The sequence below is a fragment of the Rattus rattus genome, chromosome 3 (genome assembly GCF_011064425.1).
Source record: "Rattus rattus isolate New Zealand chromosome 3, Rrattus_CSIRO_v1, whole genome shotgun sequence".
NCBI classification, from domain to species: domain Eukaryota; kingdom Metazoa; phylum Chordata; class Mammalia; order Rodentia; family Muridae; genus Rattus; species Rattus rattus.
The window spans coordinates 56236910-56263051 of NC_046156.1; the positions used below are offsets into that span (position 1 = coordinate 56236910).

At 49.4% G+C, this 26142-nt stretch overlaps 1 protein-coding gene across 1 annotated transcript; it reads left to right on the forward strand.

Annotated features, from left to right (window-relative positions):
- The first annotated feature begins 3427 nt into the window (after positions 1-3427).
- Mab21l3 (mab-21 like 3) lies at positions 3428-25928 on the forward strand. The gene is made up of 7 exons (XM_032896677.1): positions 3428-3628; positions 4164-4423; positions 12347-12487; positions 15656-15947; positions 19409-19587; positions 20174-20368; positions 23298-25928. Exons 2-7 carry the CDS (start codon positions 4175-4177, stop codon positions 23529-23531), a joined length of 1290 nt encoding a protein of 429 aa, XP_032752568.1. The 5' UTR covers positions 3428-3628; positions 4164-4174; the 3' UTR covers positions 23532-25928.
- The last annotated feature ends 214 nt before the right edge of the window (positions 25929-26142 follow it).

Genomic DNA, 26142 nt, shown 5'->3' on the forward strand with positions numbered 1-26142 from the left:
AAATTATGTGAACGTAGGTGCGCACAGGTGTGAGTGCTGTGCCTACAGAGTCCAGAAGAGGGCGCTAGATCTCCGGAAGCTGGAATTACAGGCAGCTGTGAGCTGTTGAATCTAGACGCCCAGACCAAACCCAGGTCCTCTATAAGCAGTGGACTCTTAACTGCTGGGCAATCTCTCCAGCCCCATTTTCTTAGAATTTTTGCATCTAAGTCGGATCATCTTGGCCGTGTGGAAAGCTGGACCTCACAGCCTGGCTTTTCCCACTCTCGCTGACCTCCGGCTGTGCAAGGGGCAGAGCCATTGCAGTTAAGTAAGCATCCAATTTCTTTTTTGTGAGGGGTGCTGCTCTTTCTGGAGCACTGGGATAATCTCAGTAGCTAGGAAACAGAGCCAGATGAAGTCGGTGGCTTTCACAGAAACAGGACTCTGGGCTCCTAGCACGTTCTCATTGGGCTGTTTTTCAGCATTCCTGCCAGCATTAGGCTGTGAAAGGTGATTTCCCTCAGGTGCAGACACATCTCCTATTGCTTTGCTGTTATTGCTCCTATTCTGGGCTGTTGTCAGCTCTCTCTCTCTCTCTCTCTCTCTCTCTCTCTCTCTCTCTCTCTCTGTGTGTGTGTGTGTGTGTGTTCTTGTGAATGTGGAGTCAGAGGTCAGCCTCAGGTATAGTTCTATAGGTCCCCCCACCCCCTGTTTTTTTCTTTTCAGACGGGGTGTCTCGCTGGCCTAGACGGGCTGACCAGCAAGCCCTAGGGATCTTCCTTTCTCCATCTCCTCAGTACTAGCATGGACCATTATTTTTGGCATTTTAAACAGGTTCTGGGATTCAAACTTAAACCCCCACACTTGAACATGGACTTTAAGACTGAGCCACCCCTCCTGTCCTGGGTATATGCTCCTGAAATCACCCTAGGTCTCAGCTTCGTCTACTTCTCCAGGGTCTACACTTATTTGTGTGGGTCTGCTCACCCACACAAGCGTGTGGGTCTGGGAACCCTTGCTTCTGAACCCAGACAAAATGTCAAATGACCTCGCCACCAGAGGAAAAGACACAGCTTTTTAGTGGAGCTGTGATGAATGACTCACTGAGTGATCTGATGCAACAGAAAGACCGGAGAGCGGCCCCATACACTACAGGAAGGCCTTCTGCCTTCAGCGAATAGCACTGCAAAAGTAACTCATTCACCTGGTGTAACTCATCCCCGCGGTTTACTGCCTCTGTCTGCTAACCTAGGCCTAGCTCTGGAAGCTTCTGATCTCTGTACGATCTAACATAGGCCTAGAGTGTTTTCAGCCCCTGAGACTTACTGCTGAATAAGTTCACCCTTTCTAGGTCTTCCTGAGCTCCGGATGACTAGTTGAAACGAGCCGTTCTGACTCAAACTCCGCTCTAAAATGACCGATTCCATCTGGCTTCTCTCTCAGCCTCTGACTGAATTCTTCTGTTTGGCCTCATATTAACGTTGGTAATCTGTTCTAATCTGTCTCCTTCTCGTTCTCTGGCTCTATCTGCCCTCGCCTGTGTCTAGCTTGTTCTCTCTCTGCAACCTGTCTCTCATTGTCTCTCTCTCTGCGCTGCCCCAGAGCAGGGCATATCCCATTCTGTCAAATCTTTCTCTGATCCGTCCGTCACATCTGCCACTCAATTAGACATCACTTTGAAACACTGGTATTTCATGCCTCAGAGTGAATGTTAGGTTTGATTTAAGATTTTTGAAAACTTGAACCGGCTCAGTTAATAAGGTTCTTGTCTCGAAAGCGTGAGGACATGAGGCTAGCTCCCCAGAACCCATGTGAAAAGCTGAGTGCAGAGGCACATGCCTGGGATCCAGCAACGGAGAAATGGAAGGTAGAGCCCAGAAGGCCTGGAATGGCAGAGTTCCCAGTCAACCAAAGACCCTGTCTCAGGGCAGAGGTAGAAGGACTGACACCGAAGCTTGTCCTCTGACCTCTGTGTGCACACTGTGCTACCTGACTCCAGTACAAACTAGAAATCAATAAAATGTCATGAACACTTTGGTAAGCAGGCATTAAGCATGTTATTGGTCCTTGACGTTTATTTATCTGTTATTTGTGTGTGCACACCTGAGGCAGCTGATTCTTTCTGTCTACCATGTGGGTCCTGGGAGGTGGGGCAGGATTGAACTCAGGTCCTCTGGCTTGGTGGCAGACGCTTCTATTTGCTAAGCCATCTTGTCTGCCCAGTCCCTACTGTCTGAATTGAGCTAAAGCTGGCTTCCGATTTCAAACTGGCGAGTTATGAAGGAGGATTTCTTTTTTCTGAGCACGGAGGAACACCTGAGTTAACTAGGTCCCTCTTGATGGCTTCACACAATGCTTCAGGCACGCCCTTACTCAACAGACTGTTGCTGACCTATTGTCCGTCCAATTAACTAGAGATCTGTATCTGCCGGTAAAGCCTGTTTTCCTCAGCCTGTCTGATAGGAGCTGCCAGAGTCCTTGTCTGTGTCATAGCCCTGCGCTGCGGAACCTTACCCACTAGGAACCAGGCCATGCTGACTCTAAGCTGTGTTCACACAATGCACCAATCTTCGGATGCGTCCCTCCTGGGAATGCCAGTGCTGGCAGCTGCCCTGGGTTCCCAGTACCTTTCCTTCTCCATACCTGGCAACTATCTTTCCGCCTTGGAGCAAGAGAAGTTTCCAGATGCAACATTTGAATCTGTAGTACCGGGTGACTGAGATGGGTCGGCGTCAGAGCGAGAATGGTGAAGGTGTGGTCATTTGATTCCAGAAACCTGGGGCAACTTTATTGTGGTCGGGAAAGGCCCTACAAAGGACAGGGACCATGCAGTAATGATTCCAACAAAAGCAGAAGTAAGTGTAAAAACAAAAGTATGTGTGTGGGGAGGGGAGTGGGTGGGGGTGGGGGGTACGTCAGCAGAGTTGAAAGTGACATGGAGAGAGAATTCCAAAAGGCAGGTTTGGACGGGAGAGCTTCTTGTTTCATTGGTGAAAAACGGACATGGTAGATTCAGAATGATGACCATGGTAACAGAAGTCAAGGGACGGAGATTCCCAGACCATTTCAGAGCATGTGCCGTAAAAAGAAGGGGATTTCCAGGACACAGAAAACCAGGTGGAAAATCAAGGCACTGGGGAGGGGGATTCTGGGGAACCTTTGCGGAACCTCACGTAAGACCTTGGATTGGCAGATGGAGCCGGGAGAAGGCTGCCCTAACGCCTGGAGGAAGGAGGTGGGTGGGGTCTGATGTGGCTCTCACTTGGAGCTGTCTGGGAGGATATGCAAATGCAGGGCCACGGGAGAGAGTGGAAGGGCTGGATTGGCTGTGGTGGAGTTTTAAGGAGGTTGGTTTGGGAGCTGCCTGCCTGGAAGCCCTGCTTAGAAGTGAGCTGGATTGCCTGCTTTGCTGTCGGTCCTTCGGATCAAAGACAGTGATACTCACGAGTTTCAGGAAGATAAAGGCTGCTGGGATATTTTGCCCCCCTGTATTAAAACTAGCCCCAGCCAGTCAGACTGGGAACTTACTGTCTGTTTTCTAGGATGGGTTTTACTGGTAAAACTAGATGTGTCCTAGACTCTTAAGGGGCCTGTTTATACTGAGTATATTTTGAATGCCAGCGTTCAAGTGGGAAAAGGACAGCAGGTGAGAGGCAGGACTCTGCCCTACTTTTCTCTACGTGAGTCTGCCGGTTTGTAAATCTTAATCAATCTCTTTCTCTCTCTCTCTCTCTCTCTCTCTCTCTCTCCCCTCCCTCTGTCTCTCGTGTGTGTGTGTGTGTGTGTGTGTTTGTGTGTGTGTGTGTGTGTGTGTGTGTGTGTGCGTGTTCGTGTGCGAGCTTGCCTCAGTATACACAAGTGTCTCTGTGAGTTCATGCTTTTCTAAATGCTAGCCCTGGCCCTCATCTGATTGACAAGGCTTCTGCTGGGCATGATGAGAAATCAGGCTGCTTGTTTGCAATTTCTTATTTGTTTAGGGTAAGGAAGTAAATCAATTGCAGACTTTTCTGGAGTGGAGTGCAAGGGATATTTACTGTCAACAGGATAAGGACAAGGAGATATAAAGACACTGGGCACCAAGGTGCACCTGGTGTCAGGACAACAGGATAAAGAAAAAAAAAACAAAAACAGGATAAGCTCCAATTCGTTTTCATCACGTCTCCTTTTTAATCTTTCTGTAGTTCCCTGAAAGATGGCAGATGAACTCTCCCATGTTGGGAAGGAGACCTGCAGTGAGCAGGTGAGAAGAAGCCATGTCTCTGGTCCATGCTCGCAGTTCCAGAGACGTTTCATCCAGAGAGTATCATTGCTGAGGAAGCTCCCCACTAGATTTGTCCTCCCTCTGGAAAAGAAACAGAAGGTTGCTGCTCTCCCGGGGAATGACCAAGAAGCCATGAAGTGTCTTCCAGAGGGAGACCTAGACCATTGTCTACTGAGTAAGGTGAGTCAGGGCTGGCCTCTCTTAGGCACACCCCCTAATCCTCCACCCCACGGACACTGATCAGAAGGAATCCCCTGCTTCTGGAGACCATAGATGGTTCTCAGGAGCATAGGACAGGTACCTGGTTGGGTCTTATCTCTGAGGTTCATGTGGCCAGCTAATTACCTGAGCCTCAGACTTCTTTCTATAAAATGAAAGTGTGAATGGGATCACTGGGAAATGGGTAGCCAGGCACAGGCACAATGACAGGCATGAGGATCAGAAGCTGGGAGTATTTTGGATTACATGAGTCCTTGCCTCAAATAAATAAATAAATAAATAAATAAAAAATAAACAACCCCCCCAAAAAAAAAACAAAAAGAAAGAAAACAAAACAAAGAACTTAAGACAAAGTTGTTGTTTTTTTTTTTTTACACAAAACCGATGATTTTAAAATATTGTTTAGAGGCTGGAGAGATGGCTCAGCAGTTAAGAGCATTAATTAACTGCTCTTAGAGGACCCAAGTTTGATTCCCAGCATCCACTTGGTGTCTCACAACCATCTGTAATTCCAGTTCTAGGGGATCTAATGCCGTTTTCTGCCTCCACGTGCGCCAGGCACACTTGTGGTGCATAGACATGCATGCAGGAAAAACACTTATACATGTAAAATTTTAAAAATCTTTAAAAAATATTATTTCATTTGCAAGGTGGGCACAGTGGTACCCACCTTCAGTCCCAGCACTCAGAAGGCAGAGGCAGGCAGATCTCTGTGAGTTCAAAGGCCAGCCTGGTCTATCGAGTGCGTTCCTGACTAGCCTGGACTATATAGTGAGACCTTGTCTCAAGAAAAAAGAAGACAGACAGACAGATAGGCAGGCAGACAGACAGACAGACAGAAAATGGGGGTGGGGAGAAAGAAAGGGGCTAATTCCAGTTTTTGGCTCATTTGATGTTAGACTTTGTAGGGACCTTAAATACTATTTAATTTAACCTGTGCCATTGTTCCACTTACACACACACACACACACACACACACACACACACACACACACACACACGAAGCCTCTAAGGCATATCGTTAATGTTTAAACAAAGAGGTTCAAACTGAGAGGTGGGGGACTGGCTTTCGTGTCTTTACATATAAACAAAGCAAAGATTATTATCACAATGAGACGTGGGTGCACTTTTCAGACATCAAGGGGGAATAAGGAAAATCTACCGGTACCAAAAACAATCTCCAGCGAAGTGGTTCCCCAGCGCTCCTCCACACAGAGGCGGTGTTGGCGAACATCTTCCTGGAGCCCCATGTTTTCTGGAAAACCACAACATTCCAATATTCTTAGCTCGGCATTCAAGCGTTTTCCCCTGCCCAGTCCTCTGACGTCTCTGGGCACTCTCACCACCGGAAGTCGTGAATGGTTTTCCAGGCTTGGAATCCAACCTGGATTCTGGTCCAGACCAACCTGGCCTGTTTGGTCTCTAGAGCACATTCTAAAGTTTTCTCTCAGAGACATTTCAAAATACTGAGATATCTGCATAGGAATCTGGGCTTCTGTCTCCTGTGGGGATAAAAAGAATCGGGGTACCTGGCAACCACAGGCCCTATGTCTGGCCTGGAAGTCATGGGCTGAGTGTTTGTTAGTGTTTGTGACAGCCAGTTCTCAGCAGATGCAACCCCTCGTTCTGACAGCACGGTCCTGGTTCAGCTCTTGCCTCCAAATGTGGGTCAGCCTCCTCGGCCCCCAAGAGCCTAAACAGACCTAAGGCCCAGCTTCTCTCTCTCTTTCTTTCTTTCTTTCTCTCTCTCTCTCTCTCTCTCTCTCTCTCTCTCTCTCTCTCTCTCTCTCTCTCTCTCTTCCTTTTATTCTTTTTGGTTCATTTTAATCCCCTCTCACGCAGCTCAGAGTTGGCCTAAAAGGTTCTCTACCACCCAGGCACAGAGCACTTCTGTCATCCTGGGGACTGTGGGGCTGATACTGTTCACTGGTTAAGCACCGACTTTTCCTAGCCCTGCCTTGGCTGCTGACTTAAACCTTGGAGTTTCCTTCTACCTTTTCAGAGGATATTCCTTTCCTTCCGGATTCCCAGAGTATCTTGCAAATATGTGGTCTGAAATATCTTCAGAGTCCCTTGGAGATTAAAACAAACACACACACACACCAAAAGGTGTTGACAGGCTGAGGTGCCCATAACATTTATTTAAGGTAGCCATCAACCAACCTTCATTTTTATAGAGGAAGAAAGAGGCTCATGGAGATGAAAGGACTTGGCTGGAGTCCTGTGGCCATGTGGTGAAGGCGCTGGGGTTTCACTGGGCCCAGAGATCAAATCCCCTCTGCTGAAGTTCTCCATCTCACAGACGCACATGGAACCCCTGCTTTATAGCAAATCCTGCTTTGTGGTTTGGAGGAGCTCAAAACCAGAGAGATGTTCTGCTAAAAGGGAAAGAAATGCTATGTGTGCCTAAGGGATGACCTGCCATCGCTACAGAGTCTGTTCTTAACCCGGAGGAGGAAGGGGCTGTTTCGTGTACAGTCAGGTGTTAACTGCAGTGTGCAGCAGACCCCAGGCTGCCATGGCGAACTCTGAAGAGTGAAGGAAGGGGGCCTTGGCTTTGATGAGAGAAGGAAAGGGGATGCAGATGAGGGCTTAGAGGATGTGTTAGGTTTCAAGTGATGAAACCCATTTACCCACCCACCCCCATTGCATAGGGGTTTTGTGCTCAGCTATGCTTTCTTTTAGGGAGCAGAGTCTGAGGTAGCAAATATGATCTGTCTGTCATCTGCTAACTCTGGTGCAAGTTATTTCCTGAGCCTCCTTTTCCCCATCTATAAAGTAAGAACCATCAGCATATGCTACAGCATAGGAGGCCCAGGCACTCCTGGAAGGACTGAGAAACCCCAGCTCCACAGTGCTGCTGCTGCTGCTGCTGCTGTATGCAGAGGACAGACACCAGGTGGTTGAGGCATTCCTCACAGAATTAGCCTTAGCAGAGAGGAAGGCCCACTGTCTCCTCTACCTCTGTCACTAAATGTATGTCTTTCTCTCTTTAAACTGGCAAGCTCTCAAGGACAGGAAAGGAGCCTGTTTACTCTGTGTAACCAATTATTGGACCCAAGCAATCCCAAGATTAACAGCCTAGCTTTCTGTTGTCTGGGAGGAGGTTCTCGGATATTTTTCCTCCCTGCCCCCTACCCGGCTGAGGCTCATGCACATGGACCACCTGCTCTGGATGCAGCCAGGCCCCAAACAGCTTTTCCCAGCATGCCGCTTAAGTGCCCTTCCACGGAATTCAAGGAAGGGGGTTGCGACACCGTGAGTCAGCACAGTGTTGTTACAGGGAACAGTCTTGAATTCCCAATACTTTATATTTGAAACAGTAAATTATTCACAAACCTGAACTATTAATAGTAGCAAATGACTTGTGGGTCAACAATAAGCCAGAGGCTGGGAGGGACGGAGGGAGGGAGGGAGGGAGGGAGGGAGCCAGGGATGAGACCGGGACGTGATGTCAGGCACGTAGACACACCTGGAGAGGAGGCCCTGGGCAAAACTGTGGTGGGAAGGCGTCATCTGCTGCTCTGTGTGACCTTGGAGCATCCAGCCTTCTGTGCCTGGTTGATTCAGTATGGCTTGGTTTTTGACTAGGCTCTGCCACACCCACAAATGTAGCCTTTGAAAAGAAAGAAAGGACCCCTTTTGGTCGGTAGACTTTATCAGCAAGGTAGGTGAAACCTGACTAGGCCCGCAAGATCAAGCTTGATTGAATTATGTTTCACATCCGTTTTCTTCATTTCCCGCTTATACTTATTTTCAAGCTTTTCTTTGCTGGAAATACATTTGGTGAGGAGTCTGTATTGCTAGCTCATTGACACCTGAGGGACTATTTTTAAAAAAGGATTCTGAATTGGTCTTGGATGGACCTGCACTGTGGTGAAACATTTCACCAAAAATCACTCCCTGCTCTCACCCTCAGGCCCCATCGCTGCTTTTCCTCACCTAGAAGTCGAATCTGAATCCTCTTGTTCTATCTCTCTGGGTTCAGTCAAGACAAGTGAAGGTCATAGTCCAGGGGAGTGCCAGGGTCCAGGCTGGGGTTACAACCTGCCACGGGCCTGGGAACCCCAGCGCACATCATTTGGGATCCATAAATGGCTCGGTGATACTCTGCACTGATGAGGACCTGACACTGCTAGAATGGCCAGTGGTGTGGGAGAACCGGGCCAAGCAGCACCTAATGAGACTGCAGCCTGCTTCAGCAGCCAAGTCTGGGACTCTGGTCTATGCCCACATCACTGCCTGGCCCCTGCCAGGTCAGTAGCACCCGTAAAACAGCAGCTCTAGGCTTGTTTCATGAGCCCTGACTGCAGGCTGAGGACTTCTCTAGTCAGGAAGAAGATCCGAGGCCCATTGTGCCCACAGCACTGTCATGGAGGGTGTGGCAGGCAGGGAGTGCTGGAAATGGCATTGGAAACCCTGCGCCTTTGGTCTAGTTCTACTTCTAATTGCCAGGGTGACGTAGGAGAGGCACCTGCTACTCTGGTACTCTGCTCGGTGACATCAGGTAAGATGAATTCTGACGTGGACATAATTCTGAGGTGCTAAGTTTAAGGCACCTAAGTGTAAGAAGTGGCAGAGAAAAATCTGTTGTCTTACCTTCTAGACAGCTGAGTCCTCTGTGCTGACTTTCATGTCTGCAGATCAGAGTGCATCAGGACGATGAGCTAAGCACCCAGATAATGAGTTATAGGCACCTTCCAGTGTGTGTTCAATCTTGTCCTGCCTAGTCACTGCCCAGTCTGTGGTCAAGTTCATAATGAAGAGTTTTCTCCCCAGGAGGGCTGATCCCCTGGGCGCTTTGCCCTGTCCCATCTTGGTAATATCAGCACTATAATGGATCTTCTCTTTGTGCTGGTTATTTTTTTCCTACTTGACAAAAGTTCAAGTCTTTTTTGTCTTTGCTGCTGTTGTTGTTTTGGTTTGTTTCTTGAGACAGGGTTTTTCCATGTATCCCTGGCTGTTCTAGAACTCACTCTGTAGACCAAGCTGGCCTCAAATCAGAGATTCCTCCTGCTTCTGCCTCCCAAGTGCTGAAATTCGCCACCATGCATATTTGCACCTAGCACATAGCTAGGGTCATTTTGAAGAGGGAACGTTGGTTGAGAAAATGCCTCCATCACATTGGCTGGGGTGGCATTTTCTTGATTGATGATTGGTGTGGGAGGGTGCCGCCCACTGTGAGCAGTACCACCTCTGGGGAGGTGGTCCAGGGTTGTACAGGAAAGCCCTGCAGAGCACAGGCCGTAAGCAGCTCTCTTCCGTGGCTTCTGCTTGAGTTCCTACCTCATCTTCCCTGCTGTTAGAATATGATTGGAATGTGTAAGCCAAATCACACACGTTTCTCCATAGAAATGGAAAGCAACCTAGGACGCTTAGCTTCTTTATGTGCATGTGTGCTTGTGTGCATTGAATTTCTCACATTCGAGTTCTATGGGATAGTATCCATGAACTTAAAGATTCGAGGAGTTTGAGGTTATTAGCCTTGACCTCCCATGCCAAGCCATTCTGACTGCAGTGTTCTACCTCGTCAGAACATCTCACATGGCTTTTTATTATGTTACTTGTAATGATCCTATGTAATTCCCCACCACCACACTCATTTAGCAGATTAGACCCTGTTCAGTGCCCTGTAATCTAGCAGCCTGAAAATATGCATTCCCACCTCAGGCTGGAAAATTTCAATGACTAAAACCCCACCTAGCTTCCACCCTTCCTATTCTTACCTAACACACCCCAAACTCAACAACCCCAGCCTAACGTGATCCACTGTCTCTCACAACTGAGACCACCCAGACCCCCCACAACCTGGCCATCTTTGCACATGTACCCAAGCCATCCCTCATTCCCTGGGAGATGCCACCTCTCCAGCTTCCTGTTTCCATATTGCCTTGTCTCCTACCCTGTGAAGCAGGAAATCTCTCCGGTTCCCAGCATACCTTGTTTCCCTGTCTCTCCCCTCTCTGGTTCCCAGCATCCCTCTCATTCCCCTGTCTCCCCCCTCTTCTTTCCCTCTGAAGTGATGTGGTGAGTACCTGGAGATTTGCATGAGCCTTCCTCCTGGGAAATCCCTCCTCCGCAGTGTGCAACCTCTTCCTCTCCAACTGGCACTTCCCTCTCCATTTAAACATGCCCAAGTCGGTGTGTCAGTTTGAGACAAAGCCTCTGGCCTTGTGGGTTTTACCTGTTTGCCTCCGTGGTCCAGCTTCTTGAGGAGCTTTGTCCTCATGAGTTCCCCATCCTGCTCTGGTTGGGAAACTCTGCAGACACTTGTGGGACCCTGACCTCCTCCTCTGTTTTCCAGCCCTGCCACCTTACACACCACACATAGAGACAAGGTCCCACGCATCCCAGGACTTGTTGAGAAGCCAAGTTGTGCTTCTACTCCTGATGCACCAGGACTACAGCCGTGCACACCACAATCAGTGTCTGTAGGGCTGAGGTGGAACCCAGGGCTGTGTGTATGTTAGGAAAGGGCTCACTCTGCCAACCGATACAGATCCCTGGCCCCTGGCTAATGCTGTCTTACTTTCTGCCTCCAGGAAGGGCCCTTGGCCTCCAGATTAGACAGCTGTTCTCTTGCTGTTCCCCAGCATCCCATGAATGCCTTTCCTCAGCACCTGACTCTGACCATTTTAGTTCATCTTACTTGGCACTCTGTAAATCTCTTGCCGTGGAGTCAATAGTTCTGGCAAAAAGTGGGCATTCAGTGAAAACTGCCCAAATGGACTTGAATTAGGCACACAGGGGAAGCTCTATCTGTGGGACCCTTTAACCAAAGGTTCCCCAAAGTACCCTCCTTTATCTCTGACATCCTGCCCTTCCTGCCCTTGTGTGTGCACCAAGGTGAGAACTCCCACAGGGCACAGCCATTCAAAGAGTGTCCCTCACACTGACTATCTCAGGGTGGGCACGGCAGGAATAGAAATGGGGGCGTGGCTACTAGTGCCAAAAAGAGGCTGTTACACTGCAGACAACTGCCGTATTCAAGATCAAGCAAGATGCGTAAACCTTAAAAAGACTGCTTTGTGTATTTGCTGTTTCCCATGAGATTCTCTAGCCTGTAGAGCTAGGGACCTCATTTTTGTCTCTTGCTACTCAGTGTAGTGTTGGCCATCCGGCCCGTACGAGTTTACTCTCCAAAGACAGGACTTTGTACATATCAAAGAGATCTCAGCATGCAGGTTGGGGGTGCCCTCTCTGTTGTATCTGTCAGCACCCCACACTTCCCCATGACGGAGCCCTCACACTTGTGTCCTCTTATGTAGCTTCCCCAGTGCTGGAAGTGTATAGTCACGTCTGCTCTGCTGTGACACCTCATGAAGCTGTACCTTGCTGTCAGCCAATGCTAAATGAATATTTATCCACGGACTAAGTCTAGGGGCCGTGGATCCTGTGCAAATGGGTGTGGTCTCAGCCTTGCATTCTGCCTCTCTAAAGGATGGCTCTGTGGCCATCTCATGTGACCCACACTGGCCTTGAACTCGCTGCAGAGCCAAGGTTGGTCTTGAACTTCTGATCTTCCAGCCTCTATCTCCCATGTACTGGGATTACAGGTGTGTGCTACAATGTGCCTCCCTCCCACTGCCCCACACGTATCTCCTGCCTTTGCTGTTGCTTTAATTGCTGTTACCTTTCCAGACTCTGCCCAGGAGTAAGTCCTGGATAACTATTGAGCAACCGTATCTGTTTCAGGAGAAAGCAATGTCATGTTGGTCACTGTCCGGCCAAAGCAGCTCAACTCCATTGGAGTCCTGAGCCCTGGGGCGAGATTTTTGCCCTGAACTTGGGTCAGGCGTCACTGTGCTATGTCTTTGCTTTGTCACCTGTGTGCTGGTGCCTCCCCGGGCTCTGTAACTGTTTTCCTGGTCTCCTCACACCCAGATGGACCTGAGGCAACAGCAGATTTCTCAGACTGTGGAAGAGGTACAGAAAATCATCCACCTTCTGACTACAGAAATCAGTCACCATGACAGTCGATTCGAAGCAGTGCCTGCCTCTGACACATACAATGACAGCATTAAGGTAAGCAAGGCTCTCCCTCTCTGAGGAGTTCCAGGAAGCACCCAAAACCTTGGACAGGAGGGACTCTAAGTGTGAGAGGTACTTAGGCTACTGAAAGCATAGTTCTGCCCCAGGTTTCCACAGCTGCTCTGGGCACAGTTTACACACATGAAACATGAAGTTTCTCTTGTGAGAGTCCACACACTCCTAGACCACAGAAGCTAGGGTTGAGGAAGCCAAAGGGCTTGACGGATTCCTGTTTGGCCCTAAGGCCAGATCTCACTCCAAAGACTGATGGTGAAGCATGCTGCCTGGGGCCCAACCTCAGTTAAGCATCTGCTCATTTGTTAAACACAACTGAATAGAGGAGAAGCTAGGCAGAGGGAGGTGAGGGAACCAGTGGGGAAGCCTTTGAAGGTGATAGACTAGGGCTCTGAGGCAGCTCTGAGGAACTGTAGGAGTGCATTGTAGCCCCTCCCTGCTGAGGGATCCCACTGACTCTAACCACCCAGACCAGTGCATGACAGTCAGCAGGGATCTCTCTCAGACCCTAACCCACTCAGCCTGTCCGCAGGACATGCTCTTCTCCCCTGAGAAACAGGAAGGGGGGCTCTGTGTCCCTCTGAATCCTCACTACTCTTGATCTCAGTTTTTCTGCATACAAACCTCTTTCACCTAGCATTAGTTTTTCATGTTTTCCCACCAGTCTGTAAGATCCTTGATTTTAAGGCCTAGTGTATGCACATTCAGCCTATGAAGAAAGAACCTGGCACCAAGAAGTGTGACTGGCCCCATGCACCTCAGGCTGGTGGATACAAGGTCCACTCACAGGGTTCTAAGACTTGTGGATTTTGAGGCAGAATCAGGTTTTGGGAAACTGACTCTAGGGTGAAGATTGTAAGACTAGCATTGATCCTGTCATTTTAGAACGCTTGTCCACGTCTTCCTTCCCAGGTCAGTCTCAATCAGGCAAATACAGCTCAGGACTAGAGAGAGCAACACTGCATCACTCTCCCCAGACCTGAGCCACAAGTGTTCCCTTATATGGGCCTAGTTAGATTGATAGCTCAAAATATATCCTGTGTTAAACTAACATTATGTCCTGTATATTAAGCTTTGAAATGGGATTGCAGATATAGCTTAGTTGGTAAATGCTTGCCTGGCATGCTCGAAGCCCTGGGTTCGATCCCCAGCACACCTGTGACCTCGGCACTTGGGAATGAAAGGTTGGAGGATAGGGCGCTTGGTCACCTTTGACATCTGTTTTAGTGTGCTGTTTTACTTTACTGTTGCTCTGATAAAATACTGTGGCCAAAGACACCTATGGAAGAAATAATTCTTTTGAGCTTATTTTGGTGGCTAAGCGCACAGTAGGTGAGGCAGTGGGAGCACACAGTGGGTGTTCAACCACAAGCATGAAGTAGAGTGAACTGGAAGTAGAGCCAGGTTCTGAACTCTCAGAGTTCACCCCCACCCCCATCCCCAGCTCATATTTCCTCCAGCTACCTCTCCAAACAGTGCCCTCACCTGGGGACCTGAGCTCCGAGGGAACTTGGACTAAATTGGACAAGTCTTTTCTGAGCAGCGTTTGTGTGACTGGCAATGCAGGAGTTTTATCTCGTGTTGTTGTTGGGGGAACGTGGGTGTGGGTGGATGTACCTGTTCAGGAGTGTGCTCCATGTGTGTGGCTGTACCTGTGGGAGCTGTCGAAGGCAGCCTCGGCTGTCTTCTTGGTGGCCCTGGATTTACACTTTGAGACAATGTCTCCCACTGAACCTGGGGCTCCCTGATTCATTTATAGTGAATATAGTCAACAAGCCCTAGGGACCCCCTATTTCTGCCTCCCCAGTGCTGTGATTACGGGCACGAAGCTTCACACCTGACTCTTGGGAGGTGCTGGTGGTTGGCGCTCATATGACAAGCACTGTGTTGGCAGACCCGCCTGTCCAGCCCCTAAACTCACGTGCAAATGGACTCAAATCACGTGAACACTTTGCATTTGTAGTTTAGGTGTCTGACCTCCCTGTTTAATCCAACCTCTGAATACCAGAAGTCGTATGGTATCGTCATCTAAAGCTTCGAATGCTCTCTGAAAGCGAGGCGGGATCAGTTGCCGTTGAGTTGGTCACTGCCAGACCAGGGACCAAAGTTCGCTATTGTTGGATTTTCTATAACGTTCTTCAAAGAAGATGTAGCTGGGGGGGTTGGGGATTTAGCTCAGTGGTAGAGCGCTTGCCTAGCAAGCGCAAGGCCCTGGGTTCAGTCCCCAGCTCCGGGGAAAAAAAAAAAAGATGTAGCTGGATGAACAAAGGGGCAGGCAGGCGGCTGCCTGGGCACAGCCAGAGTTCAGGGTCCCTCGGGAATAGCCACACTGTTACCCAGTTTACTGTGTCCTTTGCCTTGTATGCCTGCCTGCTCTCTTCCTGGACTGCTTAACTGGTTTCTGGAAAGCAGGAGTGGGTGGATTTACATCCATTTTCCCACCGAACGCAGAATCATCTCAATGGCTCACATTGTCCGGACAGACAGACTTTCTTCTCACCCTGGATTCTGTAAGGGTTAGTCATTCACACTGACCCTGGGTCATGGTGACAGACGAGAAGAAAGCATGACACTTTAAAGCCCTGTCACATTCTCCTTAATACCAGAATGCTCAGCTACCCCAAGGCTAGAACCATTGAACAAACTGCCACAAGAACTCAAAGTTTCTCCTCTTCCATTCCCTGTTGGTCTCCCCAGGTGGTCTGGAGCCCCTCTGAGCTTTAGGTCCCTCAATGGGGAAGTGGCGTCCGAGTTACCTGTTGGTGTGACTTCAGGGAAGGGATGGGCACAGCCAGAGATTTGGGTTGTGTGTGAGGCTCAACGGATTTATTTCTGCTTTCCTTTCTTCTCCCGAACTTCGGGTTCCCTCCAGAGTTCCGGGTTTTCTTCATGCTTAACTTGCGGCCTCACAAGCCCCAGAGCTCCTTGAGTCAAGTCACGCTGTCTGCCACAGCCCCAGGTGGGTTAGTGGCAAAACAAAACAAAAACGTACTTCTCAGCAATCCCCAGGCGTGTTCTGCACACCTCATCACATTGCTGAGGGTTGCACGGTCACTTGAGCTGCCTGACTGGACAGGTCTGCACCCCTCTGCCAATCGCCTCCCCCAGGGTGTGAGCTCAGTTCCTTCTCTCTGCTTCTGACCTCAGGTTTTGGCCCCCAGCCTCTTCCATGTCGCTGTCCCACTGAGAGGCCTCGCAGGGTACAAGGGGGTCCGGCCACCACGCTGGAGATACTACAGCTTGCAAGGCACCAAGCTCTCCTGCCCTCTGCGGGACCCCGAGGGCCTGCAACAATGGCTGGAGACTGAGACGTTCATGAAGACCCTGTGGCAATGGCACAAGGCAGACGTGAACATTGAGGGGGACATTGTGCCAGCCAAAGTCCTCCAGATATTCCGGATGCTGGTGGAAAATGCCGTGAGAACCTGTCACCTCTCAGGTGAGCTGGTCAAGGGGAAGGGAGAGGGGAGCTATAGCCACTCACCTTTTGCTCTCTGGCGACGGTGGGGGAGGGGGCACTAGTCTGTTAATGAAACCCCCAGGGCAGGGATTCATTCTCCGGAACGTCTATGACTTAGAAATTACCGCCCTGACAAACACACCTCAGGCTGTGGGTTTGCTCCTCATCCCCAGACTCATCGCACTTATCTAAAGCAGCAGATTACTCACACCCCAGACCTCGGTTATCAGCACATTTCTGTGCAATACCAAGCATCTGACTGGCTGCACGCAGGGTGTGGAGACTGAATGCACCAAGCTACCACAGCAGAAGCCTGAGGACACACTGACCTTCACAACTGCAAACACTGAAACCACAATAAGCACAGGGTGACTTATGCACACCAGAGGCACACACATAAACACACGTGCGCATGTAGAAAAACTGACTAAGTTCCTTAATTACGAAAGTAGTTATAAACCGGTGAGGAAGGTGAGCTGATGAACAGAAATAATGGCACACAAACAGAAACCAGAAAGGAAGGAAAGACCAACCACACAAGCACAGGGATCTTGGGGGAAGAATATAAATAGTTAATATGTAATATAAATGTTAAAAATTCCAGCAGATGCCAGGCACGGTGGCTGGTGTGTGCCTGTAATCCCAGCACTGGGAAGGCTGAGGCAGGAGAATTACTACAAGTTTGAAGCCATCCAGGGTTACGTAGTGAGAACCTATCTTATAAAATTAAATATTTGGGGCCAGAGAGATGCACAGTGGTTAAGAGCAGGGGCTGCATTGCAGAAGACCTGAGTTCAGTTCCCAGCACCCACCTCAGGTGACTCACGTCCACTTTAACTCCAGCTCCAGAGGATCTGATGCCCTCTGCTGGCCTCCATGGGTACCTGCATGCGTGTGTACATAATACACACATCATATAATTACAAATAAATCTGAAGGAAAACAACAATGACAAAGAATCCCAACAACAATAGGAACATTAAAATTCCTAGCAGATTAACAGCTATCAGAAGTCTGAGCAGGGTGGCCCTGTGGGGTATGGGTGGGTCGGGTGAGACAGGCTTTCTCCTGTTCTTGGGAGCGGGAAATCTGGGAGCATTTCACTTTTAAAGGGCAACTTGTCCATTATTTATCTTTATGAAGTGCTTACTTGGCCATTCAACAAATAAGCTTTTGCAAACACACAAAGAACTGTGGCCAAGAAGATCCTCTGCTCTAGGTTTGAAAACGGTAACCAACTAGGAAAAAAGAAAGCTAACTATCCAAGAAAACTGGTCCAGTCCATGATGGCGCCTGTGCCTGGCAGACTGCATGCAGCCTCTGCCAAGCGAGACACACGCGAGCACACACATCTTATGAAAAACTACACAGGCTACAGAACTCGGTGTCAGATGATACATTTGTAAATGTTTGTCTGAACAGAACAGCTCTGAAAGTCCCCCATCCTGGTCATACCTCATGGGTGCTATAGAAGGTGCTTGTGTGGATTATTTAATTCTTGTGGCAACCTGAGACTGGGGTAACGTGCAGCTTAGCTGGTGGAATGTTTGCCTGGCATGGACAACACCTGGGATTCCATCACCGGCACTGCGTACATCTGTCACGTTGGTGCACCTCTGAGAGGGAGGGTCAGAAATTCAAGGCCATCTGTTTGCTGCATAGAAAATTTAAGGCCAGCCTGGGATACTGGAGACCTTGTTAAAATTAAAAAAACAAAAAACAAAAAAAAAAAAACAAAAACAAGAAAAGAGGAGAAGGAGGAAGGAAGGAGGGAAGAAAGGAAGGAAGGAAGGAAGAGAGGGAAGGGGAGGGAGGGAGAGAAGAGAAAGAGTTCTTTTCTGAAGCTGCCTGAGGGTCACGCACTAGAGCCACAGACATCTGCAGAAGCAGGGAGTGGCCCAGGCAGCCCAGCTCCAAGTTCAATGCTAACCTTCGGAGATGGTCCACGAGTGAAAGTCGGGATGAGAGCGGCAAGCAGGGCCAGGCCAGTGTGGCACTTTCAGTGACTAAAGCTGAAGCCACACTCCTTATCCATGCCTTGTCGGGGCCTCTCTGGTGAGATGTAGACCATGGGCCATTTATCACACCTAGCTCAGGACAGCTTGCTTTCCCCAGAACAGTCAAACCCAGTTTACAGCTTCCTTTCCCCTAAGAAGGAAAGACTGAAATGACAGACCTTAGTTCAAGATACTCATCCTTATCCATAACAAAGCCAAAAAAGAAAAGTCCAAATCACCCATGTGTTGGGGCTGGAGAGATGCTCAGTGGTTAGATGCACTTGCTGCTCTTGCAGAGGACCTGGGATCAGTTCCCAGGATCCAGTCTGTTATCTCTAGTTCCAAGGGATCTGATGCTTTCTTCAGGCCTCTGCAGGCTGCTACATGTATGTAGTGCACAGAAACTCATGCAGGTGCACAAATACACATAGATTAAAATAAAATAAAAATCCATTGTTTTGAAAAGAGAACCCCCTGGCAATGAGGTCAGGCTGGCTCATGAGCAGGAAAACTCGCCACACATTTCTTCTTCTGTGCCTGCTTGGAAAATGAAATAACAGAAACTCCCTTCCACTCACCTGGCCCCTTCCAGCTGTGATCCCTCCCACCCACCTGGCCCCTTCCAGCTGTGACCCCTCCCACCCACCTGGCCCCTCCAGCTGTAACCCCTCCCACTCACCTGACCCCTTTCAGCTGTGACCCCTCCCACCCACCTGGCCCCTTCCAGCTGTGACCCCTCCCACTCACCTGACCCCTTCCAGCTGTGACCCCTCCTACTCACCTGACCCTCTTCCAGCTGTGACCAAGAGACTGATTCAAATGAAAAGCAGGTTAGTAAGACTCCCGTGGAAGGCACCCAGGGAAGGGTGGGGTCAGTGCCAACCTTCAACAAGATCCTGACATGAGATTGAAGTCCTTAACCTCACCTGCCTTCCCTGCTAAACCAGCACTGAGACACAGAAGTGTTAGATTCCATCTCACAATAACCCGTATGCCCCTTTTCCATCTTATTCTCTGACCTTCCTTCATTGAACTTTCTGAAAAGAACCTATCTATCAATTTGAATGGAAACCTGCTGGGTTATATAACTCAGAGGTATTGTGATCAGCGTGTGAGGCCCTAGGTTCAGTCTCCCACAACACTCACATATGCATGCATACACGATCTCCAGCATAACACAAAACACGTGCGTGTGTACACGCACACACCCCAAAATAACATGTGCTTCAAAGCTTTGGAGTTGTGGGGAGAAAACGCAAAGACCCACCCGCATGAGCCTTCCTTGTGACACTGTGACCGGGGCAGACTGTCTGGTGTCTACAGAACTGACACTGACAGTCGCACTGACAGCTCCCAGAGCATTTGCTCACTGCTTCTGGCCCTGCTGCTTGTGCAGAGCAAGGCTTTCTCTTCTCAAGTGTCCCTCTGGTTCTCTCCCATCAGGCAAAGTCACTGTGCTAGAAAAACGCATTACTGTTTGGGTTGCTGTGGAAACGTCCATGGGCCAGGTGGAACTGGAGCTGGCCCCCACTGTGGAGATCCCCACCACCTGGCCTGAGAAAGCCCAGTGGCCTCGGTGTCTGAAGCGGTGGCCTTCCCCAGAGAGAGTGGAGTGCATCAAGGTATGGGTGAGCAGATGGGGTTCATTTGGTAGAGTGCCATGAGCTTTGCCAATAACATTGAGCACATTACTGAGCATGTAGTGTCCTAGGGAAGCAGGGGGTTCCTTAGAGTTGCTGTTCTAATTCACATGTCCCCCTCCCACCATGGCAGCACTGACTGTGAGCTTGTCAGAAATGCAGGTTTCTTACCAGAAACCCATAGGCGAAGGCTGGTAAGTCCTCTAGGGCTCTGACATTGGTAGAAACAACTGCCATCAAGGGGTCTGAGCCACCCCTGCTCCCTGAGTGTACCAAGATGCTTTGCATTCTCCCATGATGCCTTTAGGCCTCCGTGTTTTGGCATCCACATTCGAGTGAGAATAGTCAGTGTGTGTTTGTCTTTTTCTAGCTTATTACATTATGTATATTATACTCCAATCCCATCCTTGCCCCTGTGAATGACTGAATTTGATTCTTTTTATTGGCTGAATAATATTCCATCGTATAGACATACCACAAGATGTGGGCAATGGGTCCCTCCAGCTGTCTGAGCTGCTCTCCACGTGAGCCAGCTTCCTGTGTCTCACTTCCTATCCTTTGTTTTCAGTCATTTGGGTTTAACTTGGTGGCCCAGTCCACCTATCACTGGCAGCTGAGCTTCTCCCAGGCAGAGCGGGTGCTGTGTGAGCAGCTGGATGAAGATGGAGGCTGCCGCAGGCGGTGTTTTCAGGTCCTGAGGCAGCTGAAGGAGGATGTGTGGTGTCCAGGGAGGAGGCCGGTCATCACCACCCACCACCTGCAGGTGAGCACGGGTGTGGTGGGGGGTTGTTGGGGCAGCTGTCTCTAGGTAGGTCCCAGTGTATGTGTGATGGGATCAGAATAGCGTCATGGGAACTGCTTTCAATTCCCAGATCTCCACATCGCATGCGTCTCTGCTCATGGAGACACCAACCCCAGCTGTGCATCATAGCAACTAGGTTTTCTTTCCTGCCTTCCTGACCTCCGCTTCTCAGCCCCGCTCCCTCCTCCTTTCTTTCGACGTAACACTAGTATTTATTGAACAAATTAGCACATTGTATCCCATCACATTTGTGAGGTGTAGAGTTGAGACACACGGAACATGCACCATGTAAAGCCAGGTGATGAGCGTTCCCCTCTGGAATGTTTATCCCATCTGTGTGTCTTTGAACTCCCCTAGTTATTTCAAAAAACTGAATGGCTGTAAACTGCAGGCCTGCTGCCATGCTGGCGAGCGTGTAACCGTGTTCCCGCCATGGATTTTGGTGGAACCGTCCAACCTTCCTTTGTCCCTTCTCCCTTCCCTTCCTACCTTCTCACAACCGCTGTCTTCTTTTGTGGACCCCACTGTATCAGTGCTCGCGTGACAGAGTGTGCAGTGTTCATCTGCCGGCTGCTTCCTTATCTCCTGGGCTCCCCACCTCCTCCACGCTGCCGCGCGTGACAGGATGTCCGTGGATGAGCAGTATTCCACTGTGATGTTCGTGGATGAGCAGTATTCCACTGTGTAGACGTACCGCGTTTTCTTTATTCTTTTGTGGATGGACACTTAGGTTGGTCATTTTTTCTGGGCTAGTGTGAATAATACCGCAGTAACCACAGAGTGTAGGATCTCTTTAATACTCTAATTTCTTTACTTCTGTATATGTGTCTGTGTAAGTATACGCTATGTGTGTGCAGGTGCACTAGGAGGCCAGGAGAGGGCGTCAGATCCTGGAGCTGGTTTACAGGCCATTGTGATAAGCCTGGGGACTGAGCTCAGGTCCTCTGGGTGAGCGGATGAGCATCAAGTGTTCAACCATCCAGGACTTCAAATATACACTCTTTTAAAACTGATTACTTTTGGTTGCTCTGTTTAATTGCATATATAATTGGGTTTGGTGTGACACCTTTGCATATGTGGACAAGGTCCATCACCCACATCCAACCTCCCTTTGCACTGCCCCTTCCCCCCCCCCCCCCTCCCCAATCCTTACCCCACCCCAATCCCCTTGCCCACCCCTCACCCCAACCCTCTTCACCCTACCCCTTCACCCCATCCCTACCCAACCCCCCTTCACCCCACCCCTCTCCAGATTCCCAGCCCTCCTCCTACCGTATTCAGATCGACTTTATCTTTTAGTTTCCACATGTGGGAAGGAACACGCAGTGTCCATCTTTCCAAGTCTGGTTCATTCTACCTAACACATGTCCTTCCGTATGGCTGTAGAGGACAGGGTTTCATTCTTTCTGGATGAACAGTCCTCCATTGTGTCTTAGTGCCCTGTTTTCCTGTCTGTTGCTGTTGGTGACACTTGGCCTGATTCCGTACTGTTCTCGACACCAGTGTCAGTCGAAAGGATGGTAAGCAAGGCAGGGACCGAGCCTCGCAGAGTGTGGTAAGGAGCGCATCCTTAGCCAGGTGCTCTCATGACCAGCAAGAGCAGAAGGATGTCTGGGAAAATGAATGGGCTAGCCTAGCCTACACAGCTCCAGGCCAGCCAGGGCTACATAGTGAGACCCTGTCTTGTATTCTTAGCCACCAGTGAGAGGAACTGTTATTTTGACAAAAAGACAATGAAGATTTGTATTTTACAAAGAACTTCAGATTGACTGGTAATTGGAAGGCACAGATAGGTTAGACTGCCGCCAAAGTGTGGTGGGGAGGACGGTGGGAGGGAGGTGAAGCTGAGTGGCAGGTCTGAGAGGCCAATGAGCAGGAAGATGGGAGGTTGAGCTGTGAGTGACAGGGAGCACACTGCCCCAGGTTGTATCTGGCACAGCTGGCTGGATAAGCCGGTATAAAGGCGGAGCAGGTTTGTGGCAAAGGCCATGAGCTCAGCCTGGGCATGTTGAAACTGAGGTAACTTGCCAATACCCAAGACTAAGCAGGTCAGAGGCAGAGTCTGGGCTGGAGACGGTACCATGTGAGTCCTCCATCTTACTCAGAAGGTGGCTCTGCTCTGAGCACTAGGTGGGGGAGGGGCAAGAGCAGGGAGGGACCCCCAGGAATCCCCAAAGCACAGATGCGTGCAGTGCAGAGGAGTAGCTGGGTTGAGAGGAGAAGGCCTGGAAGACCATTGTCTCAGAGGCCAAAAGAAGAGTTGGTTAGAGAGGGAGGGTGTGGGCCACTAACTTTCTGACCCACTGGCAGACAAGCAGGGGTGAGGCTGAAAGGGCCTATGGTTTGATGCTTGGAGATCTTGGGCTAAGAGGGTAGCATTCAGGATTAGTGGCAGAAGGCTCCCCACTGGAGTGAGTGAAGGGACAGAGTGAGTGGGAAGAGAGGAATTAAGCAAGGCCTGCAGGGGAGAAGCTGGCCATGGGAGAGCAAATAGCTCTGACCAGGCCAAGAAGGTGGCCACCTTCTAAGAGGCGAGTCGCTCCTGTAGGGTTCCTGAGAGGCAGAAGCCTGTGAGAGAGTGGTGGATACAGAGAAGAGACCGCCATATTGGCAGAACTCTCTGGTCCGGGAGATGAGGGCTTCCATGTATCCCTGCTAGGAGGCAGAGGGCCTCTGCTTGGATGGCGGTATGACTCACCAGGAGAGTGTTGATGGTTGGGATGTCAGAGGAAAGGAAGAGAGAATAACTTGGAGGTATGAGCCAGTTAGGTGAGCCCCAGGCCCAGGTGAAGCAATGGGTCATTAGTTCCTGGTGAATCCAGTTTTCCCAGGATGCCTTGTTCCTCCTCCCATGTAAACTCAACTTGTTCCCAATGTCTCTCTTCCACAGACCGTGCTCTTCTGGACTTGTGAGAAATACCCCCACCTCAAGGATTGGCAGGTCTTCCACCAGGCGCTCCTGCGCCTCGTCCGGAAGCTGCACAGATGCGTGAGCCAGCACTTCCTGAAGCACTACTTTGTTCCAAAGAGCAACCTCTTTCAGTCAGCTAACCCAAGTGAGCTGGACGCTGTGGCCCAGAGAGTGGCCTTCTTCCTAAAGAACCCACAGCTCGAGCTGCCCTGAGATGGTCCCGGGAAGCCTTGCTTCATTTCTTCCTGCTTGACTTTGTTCTCAGGGTGGCTCCTTTGACAGCTGCCGGGATCTGATGCTAGAGAGAGACCGCCAATGACAGAATGAGTCAGCCCAGCTCACGAGAGACAAAACTGCTCCTGCCCCTGGTCCCAGAAGCATTTCAGCTTCCCTACCTCTCCTGGGGACAGCTCTCAACCAGCTTCCCCAGTGACTGATTTTCCTTGCTCAGGAGATGGACTCAGGGCAGGCCAGGCTTTAGCCTGCCGTCGTGAATTCTCCAGCTGGCTGGACCAGAACCCATACAGTGACAGACAGCTCATCGGTGACTGCTGTCCTTCATGACTCTGTGCTTCAGCTCCAAGCAGAGGCCAGTGGTCCAGGCTCCTGAGGTGTTCTGCTGCCCCTCTCTCAAGTGTGGGGAGTCATCGTGAGGCTTAGGGAAAATCCTAGAGAAGGATGCAGCTGGAATTCTCTCTACCTGTCACTCTGCCACGGTCAGGCCTAGAACTTGCTTCCATTTCAGGAATGAGCTCTGTGCTGTAGCCCTGCATGGATCCCCTCCATGTCCTTCACATCTGGATGTTAGCTCAACCTGTTCAGTCACTCCCTGACACATAAATACACACTAGGCACTGAGAATACAGGAACGAAGAAGACTCACTGGAGAAGACAGGAAGCGAACAGCAGATTGATAAAGTCGGTCACCAAACACAGAAGGAGTGAGGGAGAGAGTGTGGACTGCTAAGAGAGGCCAGAATGGTGACCGCAGGCAGGCTGGGGTGGGTGGGCAGGCATCTCTGGCTGTGTGAAGCTAGGGCTGAACCAGTACTGAACTTGGGTCCTGGGATCAAAGGTGCAATATTTACCTACAACAAGAAGAAAGACTTCGTGGTCTGAAACACATTTCAGATGGTGGCTCTGGTGACTGTGTCAGGAGGTGCTGAGGTCCTTGCTCTTCAGAGAATTTTGAGCCCCACAGCATCACACATCTGTACAGTCTGGGGATTGTGCTCTTAGAGCAAATGGCTTCCTTTGACATTTTCCTAATGTTGGATCTGAAGGACCACCACCAAAGATCTGCTCGTCCCCAAAGGCAACCAGAGCCGAGATTCGATGCAATCAGCAAGAGGTTTATTGATTCCGGAGCACCGGGGTTCCTCAGCCTTCAAGCAGGAGAAGGAGAAGAACCCTGTCCTACAGATACAGGCTACTTTTAAGCACAAAAGCCACAAAAAAAACTCACAGGAATGGGGGTGGGTACATCGAGGCACACAAGGATTGGTTGGAACCATTTGCCCTTTAACTTCATTGGTTCACGTCATGGTCACATTGTCTTTGATGACTGGAGCAATGCTGTGGTTTTGGGTGGTAGAAAGTCCCTGATAGTCCTGCTGGTCATGAGACTACCACCTGCTGGTCATAGGACCACGAGGACAGGGTATAACTAGGTCATAAAACCACAAATGGGTAACTGGTGGAATTTCCTGACAGGGGAATTTTTCTTAGGGGAGGGGTGTAGCTTGTGGAATTTTCCTTTAGTTCTACACTAATGCTTCTCAATTCTAGGGAATCCTTTGTGAATTTTGAACATTCTCCCTAAATTTGCTTAACAAAGTAATATTCTTAAAGGCACAAACACTGCTTTGGAGGCTTTGAAGAAACCAGCATGCAGAAGGCTGAGCCCTAAACCTTTGACGTGCTGAGCGTGCGCCCTGCCAATGAGCTGCATTGACCTTTTATTTAGAGGCTGGATCTCACTAAGTTGCCCAGGATGGCTCTATTTTTTTATTAGTTTTTTATTAGAATATATTAATTACACTTAATGATTGGTTTCATGTGTTATTTTCGTGCATGTATGAATTTTGTGTATGTGTGTGTGTGCATGTATGTAAGCCAATGACTTTACTAAGGGTTTCATCCAGGAACATGGGTCAGAGACAAGTTACAGAGAATGGGCACCTTCTAGTGGCTACACCACTGAAGGAACTGCCATTAACCGCTTATAAATCATCAGGACAGAATGGTGGCAGTCCAATCTTTTATGAGTGAGCATGGCATCTGAGTGTTGAATAATATGACTACATTGCAGCTGAAGACAGCAGTCCACAACACTCCACCCCATCCATCAGCCATCCTTCCTCCATCCCATGACATTTCCCCAGCCAATAGCCTAAGCTGGCTTTGAACTTACCCTGTAACTTGGGCAAGCTTTGAACTTGCTATCCTCCTGCCTCAGCTTCCCAAGTCTCTGGAATGATAGTCCTGTACCACCACTTCTGATTACGTTTTAGTGAAGATCAATATTGTTTTCTTTTTTTTTCAAAAGTGCTACAACAAAATAGTGAGAACCTCAGATAATCACTCAGTAAATCATAGTTTTAAAAGGTTGAAAACCTGTCTTACTTAACTGTGTGACTTTTTTTTTTCTTGGAAGCATGAAGAAAGCAAATGTTGAATCACCAGGACTTCTAGTCATTGCACTGAAAGCATTAAAATATATACACAATAACAGTAGCAAAAAAGAAAGCTGGATGTGTTGTTACTTAAAAACTGTGTGAACTTTAGGAAGCGTGGGCCCAGAGGCCTGTGAGACTAAGTGTTT